The sequence below is a fragment of the Halichoeres trimaculatus genome, unplaced genomic scaffold (genome assembly GCF_033239565.1).
Source record: "Halichoeres trimaculatus isolate MK-OKI-2021-1 unplaced genomic scaffold, fHalTri1.1 fHalTri1_scaffold_23, whole genome shotgun sequence".
Lineage (NCBI taxonomy): Eukaryota > Metazoa > Chordata > Actinopteri > Labriformes > Labridae > Halichoeres > Halichoeres trimaculatus.
Window position 1 is genome coordinate 13,518,754 of NW_027437201.1, and position 13,815 is coordinate 13,532,568.

A 13,815-nucleotide genomic window follows, 5' to 3' on the forward strand; every position below is an offset into this window, starting at 1 on the left:
TAAGACTCAGCCTCAGGTTGGGGATTTGACAGGCTGTTTTCCCCTCAGGGCAGGGTTTGTCTCTTTACAACCTATTTAGCTCATGTCTGGATTTTACAGTAAAGTTAATGCACAGCTGCTTCCTATTGAGGCAAAAGTCAATGAGTTTTTCCTTGGTCTTTTTATTTCTTGTAAAAATAGTCTAAAAAGACTTAATTTTAGCTACATCTGACTGAAAAGTAGAGAAAAATGCATTAAATCCTTGTAAAGATTAAAAAATATCATTAGCGGATCGGCCTCATTTATTGCATTTATAGCATTATGTACAAGAATTAGATAAAAACACTTGTTTAGGTTTAAGGTTTTTTAGCAGAGAACTAGTGTGTGTAAAGTTTTTTGTAAGTGACAAAAAAGACAACAATAAAACAAATGAAAAGGCAACATCTGATCCATTTATTCACCTTTCTATCAATACATATGTACAAGTGTAAAAAATCTTACCCTAGTGGACTGAATCTGCCAATGAAGGAAAAAAAAGACACTGAAAAATGGTGAACACATAGATCTAAAACACATAACTGCTGCAGGATGCAGGATGCACCAGAATCTGCATAGACAAAGTAAGAGTTATCTCACACCTTGCAGGTATGTTAGGAGCCTTTCCTCACTCAACCGTTGTCGTGCTCTTGTTCTACAGCAGACGTGAAAAACTGAAGAACGTACAGTCAGTGTTTCATCAGTGCACAGCTGAAGATGTCCGGGTGTTGATACAATCCCATGTAAGGAAGGCAGTCTTGGAATTGTCCGTGTAAGAAGAGGCCAGAAATGAATGAGTGTCCATTACCTCTTTTGACTCCCACTTCAAATCTTTACGCTTAAAAAAAAGGAAATGTCTGTGTGTTCACTGTTTTGCCTTCTTGAGGATTGTGCCCACTGCAGAGATGACAGTCGTCTTGGTGCCGCTGGCGGTGGTCGTCACAGAAACAACAGCGGGCAGAGTTGCAGTGGTGGTGATGAGTGTGGGCTGGGCCAGTGTGACGGGGATGGCAGAGTCCCACTTACTTTTTCTCTTCTGAGCCTCTGCTGGATGAAAAAGAAGTAGTTTGTGAGCAGGATTTGACTCACTGTATGGCATTACGCTAAGTAAAGGTTGTGTAAAATATGGAAACAGTTGTGTGTGTGTGTGTGTGTGTGTGTGTGTGTGTGTGTGTGTGTGTGGGGATGGGTGTGTACCTGTGGTGGTGGTGGTGGTGTTGCTGGTGGTGGAGGCTGCTGTGCTGGAGGGGTTGGTGCCTTTCTTTGTCCCAGTGACAAACTCAATCTGTGAAACACAAACATCACAGCATTAGAAATTATTCTCTGTGCCTTTTATGTCAAACAAAAGGGTTTCTTGAATGAGATGAGAAGAGTTTTACAACATTCTCTCATCAGTGATGCTGCTGATGAATTCAGTATGTATCACCTCTGAAAATAACAGTGTGAGAAGAATAAGACACAGAGATTCTTTTACTGAACGTCTCCTGAGCATGTGTTTTTACATGGAAACTCTGGCACAGGTGAATCTGACAACATCAGTTTTTAGCTGCATCGGATTCAGGACATAAAGTAGAAATTAAGCACAGCTGGTGGAGACTTGCCCCTGACGCAGGCGGAGCAGATAAGTGACTCCTGAATAATCCTCCCTTTTGTTGATGTTGGACTTACTTTTGTTCGCTCCTTCTTGGCTTTTTCCAGTTTGTCCATCTCCACCTTCTGGGCTTTGGCTGAAAGAGAAAACAGTTGTTGGAGTTATAATCTCATCTTGAAGAGCCATGAGACAGAAGTTCAGGAGCTTACCGAGAGATTCATAGTAAGAGTCTTCTGACCAGCCGTGAGGATCGAACATGTCTTTAGGGTAGTTGGTTCCCAGTTCATCTATACTGCAGAATTGAATGAGCTTCTCATAAATGCTGGAAGAAAAGAGAATCCAAACAGATTTTTTTTGTTTAAAAATTATAACCAGGTGCAGAAAAGTTGTACTAAGAGCAGGTAAACACAAAAGTTCTGAAGTGTTTTCTTGTCTGTCGGACTACAATTGTTTTTTTATGTTTGTGAGAAATAACAGATATGATCCCTTTAGATATGACCTTTTTGGGGGGGAGCTGAGACTCTTTTTCAACTAAATGTCTTTAAGTGCAACATGCTTTGAGATAAAACTCAAATAAAACTGTTAAAAAGTAGGTTGTATTAAAATGTGTGCACCACTTTAATAAAAAGGTGTCTCTCTAAAGGATCCTCTCCATATTTTGCTGGATGGACAGAACAACAATCTGAGCCTGTGAACACCAAAAACAAACATGCAAAGATAAATGTGCCGTATCAAAGTATCTCCTGGGTTGCAGACACTTCAGGCTGGAGGAAATTTTGTATCTCGTGTCATTTAGACACAAAATATGTTGTAAGCAGAGACTCCAAACGGTAAGGAGGTGTGTTTTCCTTTCATTTGGAAACGGTCGATTGTTTCTCAGGCAGAGAACATGATGGTTGGTGTACAGGTCTTGCTTTGTCTGTTCTGCTCCAGCTGAGCTGCATACCTGGGGTTTCTGAACTCTTTCTTCTTCTGTATGTGGCTGTTTGTGTCAAAATCTCCATGGAGCTTCCTCTCGTAAAGCTTGTGGATCTTGTCCTGTTGCAAAAAAAAAAAACAAAAAAAACGCACAAATGTGAAGAGATGGATCATCTCTTCATATACGGGTCATCTCCACTTTGACCCAGCGGGATCTACTCTCTTAGTTTTGGGGTCGGTGTGAATGGAGCTGTTGTATTTTAAGCTTCAGGATTCCTATTTCAAGAAATATTTCACAACCAGGTTCAACCGAGCCACACAGAGCTGGCAGGGGAAGTAGAGGTGTACGTGGGGAAAAATGAGGGCTAACAGAGCGAGATAAAACATGGAGGAAAAAAGGAAAATCTTTAAACACAGATCTTTCTGATCCTACTCATTTATTGGTTCAATAAATTACTCAAACTAACAGTTCATTGTGTAAATATGTTATGACTGACGGATGCTTTCTGTTTGCCCACTGAAGTCCATGTTTTGGTCTTATCTCATGACCTCACTCAAAGTGTAATTTCACAAACTTGTAGTTTAAAAATCTCATCGATGTAACGTCACAGCTCAAGCTCCTTCCTCTGCACATTCACATGTGTTTTTGCCCCCCTTTGACCCCAGGCCTGGGATATCCAGGCTGTTCAGGTGAAGGTGAATCATTATTTGTTCTGATCTGATGGGTGCAGGGAGTGTTCGCCCAGCGGGGATTCTTGCTGAGCTGTTCACTTGCTAAGTCAGGTGTGTGTGTCCTGACCTGCCTCGGCTCCTCACAGAGCAAACCTTATTGCAGTTTAACGCAGCAGGAGGAGAAGCAGCACTTGTGATACTAAATAGATTGAGGATGACTCTGTGTGCGGGTTTAATTACAGGGGGTGAGTCAAAGAATTTATGCAGCCACCAGAGTTTATTTCTATCCCCAGAGGGAGCGAAAGAAAGTCTTCACTTGGCAGAGAGAACGGGTCATTTTGCATCTACACCAAGATGAATGGTGTCAGGATGAGGAAGCTTTCAGCACTTCACACTCCAAACTTCAGCTCAGGATCTCTAACTCCAAACTCTAACCATTGTGCAGAAGCCAAAGGAGCGAGTGCAGACGGCGTGTCTGCTTATGAAACCAACATCTCGCTTAAAGAGCCAGTGACAAGTCAGGAAAGCTTTTACTACCTGGAAAGGGTTTATCAGACACATAAAACCAACCAACAGACATGTTTGGACACAACACAGGGCACGAGGGCTCCAATTAGGTTTGAAAAAAAAAAGGGACTTCTGAACTCACATAACCTAGAAAATATAGCACATACATAGAGGGCTGTGATATGAGGCTGCACCTGAAAAAGGCCAAAATTGTGCAATGATAAAAAATCAAATTTTGAATGAGGGTTCAATCTGCAAAAACCCAAAGATTAAAAGATGTGATGCAATATCTGAATTACTCAAGTTTCTTTCAGTCAGAACCAACATTTGTTTTTACCGCTTTTGCAAGAGATGACGCATCTCCTAACTTGGCAAGTCATGCACCATAATTTTGTTTCAACTCAACTCAAATGAATGTTTGAAGGGGTGTCACGTCAACTTTCAGAGTCTGAATCTAGGTTTTTTTTGTGTTACCCTGGCACCACATGAACCTTGAAAGTGTGCCGCAGTGAAAGACTTGACACTGACAGTGAAACAGGAAAGGTGTGTCTACCTGTAGCTGGCTCGAGCAGCGTCCTGGGGGCTCCGGAGGGATTCTGATTTCATCAGGTGACATGTTCCTCACCTTCTCGGAGAACAAAGCTAGCGGAAACACAAAAATACAAACATGAGTATGAGTTCTTTACATGTTTTCACTTGAGTGGCTTTCCCTCTTTGCCCTGTCCAGCCTGTCTTTACATGCAGAATAAGGAATAAGAAGGTATGTTTGTTATACAAGCAAAGCACATTGTTTGCAGTGTGAAGATGACAAACATTAGGGGGGTTGGGATGTAAATATGTATGAGGAAAGGCTTCAGTTGATAAAACAAAGGTTCAAGCTGATGTCTGTGGATTCCTGAGCATCCTGTTGTTCATCAGCTCTACGTGTACATCTGTGGTTTAACACAGCAGTATGGTATGAAGAGTGCACATCCCGGGCAGGGAGTGGCTGTTGTTGGGGCTTGTAAGGAGAAGGGAGGTTCCCGACCCTCCCTCCCTCAATCACTCGCTGCCTTTGGACTCCTGACTTGATCGTCTCTCTCTGCTTGACTTGTCTGTCTCTGCTTTTTCTGACAGCAGGCCAGGAATTCTTCAGTGTCACTGTGTATCCAAATCAGGCAGATAGTCGTCAATCAAGCGCAGAATAAGTGCTGCAAGCTGTGCGGAGTGTGTGTGTGTGTGCGTCTTTGTGTTTGTGTGTGTTTGTGCAAACACAGGCTCATTTTGCTGACATTCTGCACAAGTGAGAACTTGACTGGACATGAGAAGACAATTTTCTGAAGTGCTGCTTGTTCTCTTGGCTGAACATTTTATCTTAGAAGGAAAATCTGCAGACTCAACACAGTTGAGCATTTGTATTCTACATTCTGGAGTTTTCAAGAGACTTTTTCAATATCTTGTTTAATTGTGTATCTTCCAGCGTCATTAAGCATCATCAACCTTAAACTTAAGTATTATAAGGTCTCAAAAAATGGCAAATACTGCAGAAATGTGAGGGAATTTGTGACAACTCAGCAGAAACCCTTAAGTTTGTTTTTTAAAGCACTGTGAGAAGGACAACTACACTCAGAGCTAAGTGCTAACATGACAATTTCTACACACACACACAAACAGAAAACTCTCTAGTTTTGACCATTTTTGCCTTTAAATTTGATTCTTATAGTTAATCAATTTCAAAGTGCCTGGAAAAAGATACAAATAAAATTCATCTTGCAAAACATGAGCATATGCACCAACTTTGAGCTTTATCTGTTAAAATATATCTATATTCACAATGTTTGCTTGCAAAAAATTTAAAGGGGACATATCATGCTTGTTTCTTCTTTTCACTATGCCAGACTAGGATGCCTGTAAAGCATTTCTGCCCTCAGTACAAGTCATTTAGTCCCTTCATTGCCCCACAATAGCATTCTCAATATCCTCATTTTAGGCCATTCTGAACATCTTGTTGAAACGCTCCGTTTCGAGAATGACCTCCAGTAACCTCGCAACGTCACAGCCCTCTGTGCTCTGATTGGTCAGTTCTATCAGAGGGGCGGAGGGGGTGGAGCCAGGGGGTGGTTTTTGCAGCATGGCAGTATTTACAAAATTGCCACATTGAATGGGAAAGACTGAGCGAGTTTGCTGTTTGCCAAAACTTCACCGCAAGGCATTGATAGCACTAATAAAATGGTAAGATGTGTAGGATACGTCCTTTTGTATTGGACCCGAGTCAGACCTGGACGGTTCTGCAGCTCAGGAGGAAGAAAATTCACATCGACACAGATCATCTCAGGATGCTTCAGTGTGGTGGGTCAAACCGGTACTGTAACATGTATAGTTTATACATGGAAAAATAGGCAGACTTCACCAATAAACTATTTCTATAACAGGGCTCCATCCTGCTCCTTCACTTTTCTCTGTCTGTTTTATCTATCATGCTGAAAGTGAAGTCTAAAGATCGCCTCTACCGTCAGTTCGTCACTATGTTATTACCGCAGCATTATTGTGGTCCAGGTTCACAGTGCATGTCAGAACAAGCATGCAAATATCACAGTCTCACAAGTATTGCGATGTCTGCTAAAACTACAGTGTTTTAACTGCTAATTCACCATGTAAAGCCGAGCTGCTCAGCAGAGCAGAGTCCCTGCATCCAGCATCTGAGGGGGGATACTCGGCTCTTGGTGGGTGTATCCCTCGATGGCGGTTGTGTGACTAACTGACATCCCAGAGGAGGAGCTGCTTTATCAGATTACTCCAATAAAAAGAGAGGATCCTCGTGTCGTCACTAAGGTCGAAATCTCGTGGCCAACTGGCAATGACCTATTTTCAGAGGCATCAAATCTTCGTTCTAGGATTTCAGAAAAAATACAATATCTCATTTTTTGAAAATTCAGGGAGTGTAAGGTCTTGTTTCCAACTTTATTATATTATATGTAAGTATTAAATCAGGGATCAGCATGATATGTCCCCTTTAAGTATTGCTGACACAGCTCCATCCCAGATGAGTTTTAGTTGCTGGATTAATTTGTGTCATGTCTATATGTCAGATACAGTTTGACTGTTGATATAAACATTGCCAGTCCCCACCCGTGAAACTGTGCCAGAGCTGAACTTTGAGTGTTTTGTGTGCAGACAGCACTCCGTTGTATATGAACACACTCTCACCCTCCCTTCAGCAGCTTTGCTATTTTCCTCGATCTACAAACCAAATGACACCACACATGTGAACCCACTTGTCACTCTGACTTCCATCAGCTCTGAAACTCCCTTGCTGATTCGGCTTCAGTTTAACTCTTTCCAAGTCTAAGGAGTGGCAGGGCGTTGGCTTGACTCGTGAACTATGCTAAACATGTGCATGCACACACATTTCATTACGGCAGAAAGTGAACAGGTATGCGGTTACATGAACATAAACGGTTCCATACATGTAACTGTTTTGTGAAACCCTCATTGTGAAAACAGAAGAGACTGTAGCCTGCAGGCACATAAAACCTGACAAGGCATGCCGGTTGACTCATCGACTTTGGGTGGTGTTATTTCTCAGCGTCACACACATGCACAAACTGTCACACACAATTACACATTGTAGCAGCAGTGGGGGTTTACTGTTGTGAAGCCTGCTAATCCACTCAGGACAAAGGGTGGATTTAGGTGATAATTCTGAGGCTGTGCTGAACAAACTCTGATTCAAATCACTAAAATAAACTCAGCAAATGAGGTGTGAATAAATCACAGCCTGAGTGACGAAGAATTTATGGAATATTCTCACATAAGAGGAGCACTGTCAGAAAGTGCATGGAGACACAAAGTCATAAACAGAGGAAAGATTCTGCATGACATTCTCCATCTGTCCTGAAAAACAGAAAGTCTCAGTGCCCCAGGGTCGTTTTTGGACAGACAATGAAAGTCCCTTCAGCGGGCAGACAAAGAGCCGTCTTGAGCCTACTGACAGGAGGCCTTCTGCCAGACTCACTGTGGCATTCACTGACAGACAAGAGGAGCTGAGCCATGTTGAGTGTCAGAGGCTGTCAGTCACTCTGCCACTACAGCTCAGTGATGAGGATGATGAGGTCTAGAAGCAGCTTCAGAGATTCTCCCTCTCAGTTCTTTTTATGAACCAGAGGGCGGTGTTAATGGAGGGAGCAGAGGCCTGAATGTTTATTTTACTACTACTACTGTCTACCTTGTCTGTGTAGGAGGGAGTGTGGGTAAGGACGATGCAACATCCTGTTCATTTCAGGTTTTAGCTGCTTCTCAAGCATCCATCACAGGAAGACACAGATTGGAGCGCTGATTCTACACAACACTTTGTTTTACATTTTCTCTGACAAACTTACACAGTCACTGTCTGTCTAGTTAAAAGAAGGATAGATCAAGCAGAAGCTTCACTAAAAAACAGAAATATCAAAGAGGTGAATCGTGAGTTTCTAATTTTACCAGCATATAGTAAGTGAAGAGCGTTGGAAGTCAAGACTTAATTTGATAAACACATTCTTTATGATTTAATTCTCACCCAGGCTGCAAAATATTATGTTGATATAAATCATTTTTGTACACTATTTTAAAGTCAGATGATGGATTAGGATGAGTGCTGTATTTCAACATTAATGTCTTCATCTGCATCCAGCTATGGGCCCGCATAAACAGAGAGCAGAGACCGAACCACATGTTGGTGGTCTAAGAGACTGTTGTGTGTGTATCTGTGTGTGTGCCACTCCCTACATCACTCATATCCTGTCTGATTTGTACTCACTAACACACCTGCACAGGTCAGCTCTTACTCACTAACCTCTGCCAGCTTCCTGAGCTACACTTATCACCCTATCAACAGTGGTCAAAGAAGCTTTTATAACTCTCCTGGGTGTGACTCATACATTTACAGATCTAAAATCATACTGCTTGTTTAATCTACCTCCTCATAATATCTTATTATGCGTAAATTAACCTCAAATACTAGTTCCATTTTGTTTCCTACAACCACTAAGGGAAAGTCTAAGTTATCTGTCCCTTAACATCTGTGGCACTCAGCCTGGAGTGAGGTGTTACTGTCTGAATAAAGAAAAAACTTAAAGTTTAGATTGTAAAAATTATGTTCGTTATTTCCAATAACTGTTAGGTTGTTTGCTTCTGGATAGCCTCTGATGAAATAGGTTAAAAAAGACCCTTTAAATACCACCAAGGGTGCAATTAAGGATGGGAGATGCTTGGAACAGTCTGATAACAACCACCCTGTTGGTTCAAACTTTAATCCATTTGTCTGAATCATTTGAAAAGCAAAGATCTTCCCCCCTAAAGCTTGATCTAACAGAGTTTCTATAAATCTATCAATACCCAAAAGAACAAGAGTGCTGCCATGTGACAGGTGGACTGTGATGTGAATGTTGTGCTAATTTAATGATAAAACATATCACTATGTGCAACAGTGAGGCTGACTGCAGAGCTTTCAGTCAGAGTAGAGTTTTCTAGGACAAGAAAAGATTGAACAGGATTTGGGTGCACACGTATCAGTAGCTGTAAGATCATTTCATTGTTTTTTTTAGATCTCTGAATGGAATTTATTGAAAAAGGTTGCAAGCCTTATCCTGAAAGAGTCGGTCAAAAGTACAAGGGTGTGGATGTGTGTGGATGTGTGTGTACTCACCAACCAGCTCATTGGGGTCCTTTCTTTCTGATTCTGGAATCTGTAAAGAAAAAAGAAAAAGACAAGAAGAGAAGAGGAAACAGAGACAGTTTTTACGTTCCTTTGGTAGGAATAAATATTCGAAGCATCAATGTTAAACCATGTCACCAGCCAGCACAAACTTCTTCACAGCAGTCTCTAGGTGGTGAATGAGCAGCTCCTGTGACAGATATGGAACTGTGTTACTTAATCCCACAAATCCCAGGCGCTAAATCATCAGGCTATGCAGTCTAAAAGCTGTAAGGAGACTTTAAGGAGTAATAAGAACCAGGAGAGGAAGACTTGGCTGTTTCTGGTGCCTGGGCTCGCCAACAGGAGAAGTCTCACACAGCCTCTAAAATATGCGGCCTGTTGTGCCAGCACTGTGGGCATAACACAGGTTCAGCACAGAGGAACAGTGCTGTTATTCACAGGCATCACAACGTCACCTAGCAACCCCACTGGCACATCAAAGAGATGTCCAGAAGGTGGTCGAATCAAAGGAGGTGGAGGAGGAGGAGGAGGAGGAGGAGGAGAAGGCAGAGTGACATGAAAGCACAGCAGAGCTCACTGGCAGAAACCCAAGAAAAGGAAAGAAAAGAAAAAAATACACATGCTGTTTCAGAAAGAAGTGAAGAAGCAATAAAGGAAATAATCATTTCACTGATCTGCACTAAAAAAACATCTGACATGAATCATTCACAGGTAAAAAGATAAGATAACAGCAAGAAAAAAACAACAGAGGTGGAGGACAGAGTGAAAGCCAACACAAACATTTACTTCACTAGTGTCATATCGTATATCTCAATCTGAAACAGCTGAACATCACTCCTCTATTGCTTTAGGCAACATATTGCTTAACACAACTCAGCCAAACTTTGAAGCACAGTTTGAACGTCACAGATTATCATTTAGGAGAGTAATCATTGTTGTGATCACAGCTTGACGGGAAGTGTTGTTTGTCTCCTCTGGGTGTAAACTTTGACATAAAACATATTCCTGAGAAATCACATTATGATGCAAATTATAAAACAACCACATCACTTAAACTGAAAGCTGAAAGTGCTGTTATCTCTTCTCCGGGACACGAAACAGTTTATCACACCTTAAGCCATCAAAAAGCTGCAATAAAACACAGCTCCAGACAGAGAAAAGATACTTTTACTGTTCCTACTTGTTAAATTTTGTGACTCATGCCGACCTCACAAACTTATACAAAACGGAAGCTGGCACATGGTCCAGCTCACACTCTTTTGAAACAGTCACACACCCAGACACAGGGTGGGGTTGGTAAGGTGTGCAGTTCCAGCAGTGTGCTTTAAAATGAAATGCAGTTTCAACCCTTCACTTGCATTGAAAAGTTACTTTAAAATACACAAGTCAAGTTACTTATGGATAGGTTAAACCCTTGTTTCACAAACATAGGGTGCCTTGTTATTTGTGAAAATTAATCTCACAAAACTAAAACAACAGCGCCATCTGGTGCACATGCTTTATCATAGCATGTTAAGGTGACAATTATTGAGGTTAGTCAGATAGTGAGAAATCAGTCAAGTGTTACACCCTTTCAAACCCATTCCCACACATCTGTTCAAATACCTCAACATCATCTGCGTCCCTCCCTTCGTCAGACTCTTCCATTTCCTATAAAACAAAAATGAAGGAGGTTAACGCTGCAGGGATCAAGAGGAGAGCAGAGCAGGGGGAAGTAAAAGTTACAGTCTGCCTCCAGTGGATAGCAAAATAATCTGGTTAGCCATTTTCATTTGTAGTTCCAGCAACACAAAGTTCACTCATCTATCCGCTGTTTTTCCATTATTAACCTGTTTTCTAAGAGAGTGCTGGATGATTTTTTGAAAAAATTCTTTAAATTGAAGCTTAAAACCACATGAGAGAGTTCTTAACTCCAAGCTTGCTTTGTGTTTTTTCCAATCAGGAGTTAACCAAGTTTTTCTGCTTTATGAATCATTATGTACTGAATACTACAAGGCTGAAATGTTCAGGGTAGACTCAATGCTTCACGAATGCAACTTTTCAAATCAGTAAAAATAAACGGATTGACAGTGTTCCTCAGACAAATATCTTTTTCAATAGATAAAAATTCAAGTACTTACCGAGTTGCTTTCTCTGCTGTCTTCATCTCCAGACACTTTGTCCTCTACATCCTCAGTTCGGTTCAGGTCATCATCACCGTACCCGTACACCAGACCTCCTCTGGGACCCTCTGCTATGAAAAGACAGGACGGAGTAGATAAAAGCAGGAACACAAAAAGTAAGCAGATTTTAGACAAAAAACAAACACTTTTTTGAGAAACGGAAAAGATAGTACATTAGAGACTAGGAGACGGTAAAACAATTGACGCTACCTTTAATGCTACCATGATTAAATTTATTGTTGATATGGTTTTAACGCAAATATCAAAAATAATTTTTGAAAGTACTTACTTTCCTTTGAACTAAAACAAAATTCATTTAGTATTTTTGATATTATTAGACATGCTAGCATAACAAGCTAACTTCAAAGCTACCGTCGTCGAGCCCACAAGAAACGGAGTTAGAATTACAGGATTATGTTTTTCTTCATCCGCTACAGAAATGATCTGATGATTATATGCAACACAAACCTGTCTCTTCTACTTCGGGGTCAGAATCCGGCTCTGAATCGTCTCCATAATCTGCCAAAGAGGAGAGGGGAACACTCTTTTTACCGCTCGCCATGGCTGTGCGCGTCGCATAAACGCCTGGTCGCAGAGTAATAACGTCACTAGACTGCACTGCGCAACCGCCTATGCAGCAAGGGATTTGAAGTCCCTCAGGAACTGACTGAATGCTACTACTACTACTACTACTACTACTACTACTACTACTTCTTCTACTACTACTAACACTACTACTACTACTACTACTACTACTACTACTACTACTAATATAATAATAATAATAATAATAATAATAATAATAATAATAATAATAATAATAATAATAATAATAATAACAACAACAACAACAACAACAACAACAATAATAAAAATAACAACAACAATCTCAACAAGACATATGCTGCTTTTAAATTGTACATTTTATTTTAGTCAACATACCTTGAAAACTTTGAGAAAAAAGGCTTTTTGACAAACATTTTGTATCAATCAGTACAATGTACACCTTTCTGCCTTTCACCAGCTTTTAATAAGTGTGCCACACACATCTTTCAGCCTTTTGGCTTTATAATTTATGCAAATTACTCAGAAGTGGAGTCAGTCAACTGTCAAATCAAATACACAAAGATTTTAAAGTAATTTAGCTTTGCTCTCTTCTTTGGTTGCACAAATATAGAAAAATAAAAGTAACAAAGAAATTCCTAACATTTCACAGTTGTTGGTACATTAAAGTGTGTGTGTGTGTGTGTGTGTGTGTGTGTGGGGGGGGGGGGGGGGGGGGGGGGAGCAAACAAATGAAAACAAAGATCAATGTTGTCTCATCTATAACCTATAGAGGAACAAGTTACAACAAGTTTTCAATTGTATTATCAGTGTTCCTTGACATTATATCAGTCAATATTTTTCACATTTTCTTAGATCACCATGTTCTCTGACTGTTTCTTCTTCTTTTTCATCTGGATGCGTTTCGGGGTTTGGCAGCAGCATCCCCATAGCAGGGCAAAGACAATTAGAGACATAGTTCCTAGCGCAAACACTCCAATGACCACAGCACCGCCCAGCGCCCATGGCTCCTGGTGCAGTCGATGCAGAAACCATTCCACCCAGTCTTCAGGTGGATCTGATGGTTTCAGCTCATCCAGCACACTGAACATATATAAAACATACATAAGCTTTCATGGCGAAACAATGAGGATGTTAAGCTGGGGAGATTATGAGTATTTGTCATTTAGATATAGAAAGGTTAGAGATTCTGGAGCCACATTGTTAGCAAAATGTTAGACACAGTAGCTGTAATCTGCTGCTTTTTAATCAACATGCCTCAAATGAAAAGTGCCGATAATACAGGTTGTTGTCCCCCAACATGTTTCGGTTTGGAAACTTACCTCTTTATAGCCATGTCCTGCTGAAAGATCCACTCACGGCTCAGTGACTCCCAACAAAGTGTGAATACATTGTGGTGTGTCTGACTGATTGTTTCAGCTACTGTTGTGATCCACTGGCAGCCCTGGAGCTATGTGAACACATTCAGAGCACTTGTGGCAGTTAACTATTAGTTCCCTTTCTAGCTTAGAATGTGAGTGACTCTGTGAGGGCAGGGCAAACAAGCAACGGCTTCTGGTTAATGTTTACTAGAAATACAGACTGTGAAGGCAAAGCAGAGATCAGGTGATAAGGTGATAAGCTGTGCATGTCATAGTCAACATTTACTGGAAAGTTATTTGAAATTATTTTAATGCAATAAAAAGGGAATGAGGACTGGTAATATTGACATC

At 40.9% G+C, this 13,815-nt stretch overlaps 1 protein-coding gene across 4 annotated transcripts; it reads right to left on the minus strand.

Annotated features, from left to right (window-relative positions):
- Nucleotides 1-386: 386 nt before the first annotated feature.
- Nucleotides 387-12,154, minus strand: sap30bp (SAP30 binding protein). Of its 4 annotated transcripts, none has more exons than XM_074663557.1 (10): nt 12,008-12,154; nt 11,498-11,607; nt 10,983-11,027; nt 9,366-9,405; nt 4,257-4,345; nt 2,553-2,644; nt 1,816-1,928; nt 1,684-1,742; nt 1,213-1,300; nt 387-1,059 (listed from the first exon to the last, which is right to left on the minus strand). In XM_074663557.1, the coding sequence occupies exons 1-10, from the start codon at nt 12,099-12,101 to the stop codon at nt 881-883; spliced, it is 909 nt and encodes a 302-aa protein (XP_074519658.1). In that variant the 5' UTR covers nt 12,102-12,154; the 3' UTR covers nt 387-880. The 4 variants fall into 4 exon arrangements, with proteins under 4 accessions (XP_074519658.1, XP_074519657.1, XP_074519656.1 ...); XM_074663556.1 differs by having other exon boundaries at nt 390-1,059; nt 11,498-11,610; nt 12,008-12,153; XM_074663555.1 differs by having other exon boundaries at nt 396-1,062; nt 12,008-12,152.
- Nucleotides 12,155-13,815: the final 1,661 nt, after the last annotated feature.

Coding starts and splice junctions, on each gene's coding strand:
- sap30bp (XM_074663554.1), bottom strand. CDS start 12,101: ATGGCGAGCGGTAAAAAGAGTGTTCCCCTCTCCTCTTTGGCAGATTAT. Junction 11,611..12,007: donor CCCCGAAGTAGAAGAGACAG/GTTTGTGTTGCA, acceptor GTCTTTTCATAG/CAGAGGGTCCCAGAGGAGGT. Junction 1,301..1,683: donor CCAAGAAGGAGCGAACAAAA/GTAAGTCCAACA, acceptor TGTGTTTCACAG/ATTGAGTTTGTCACTGGGAC.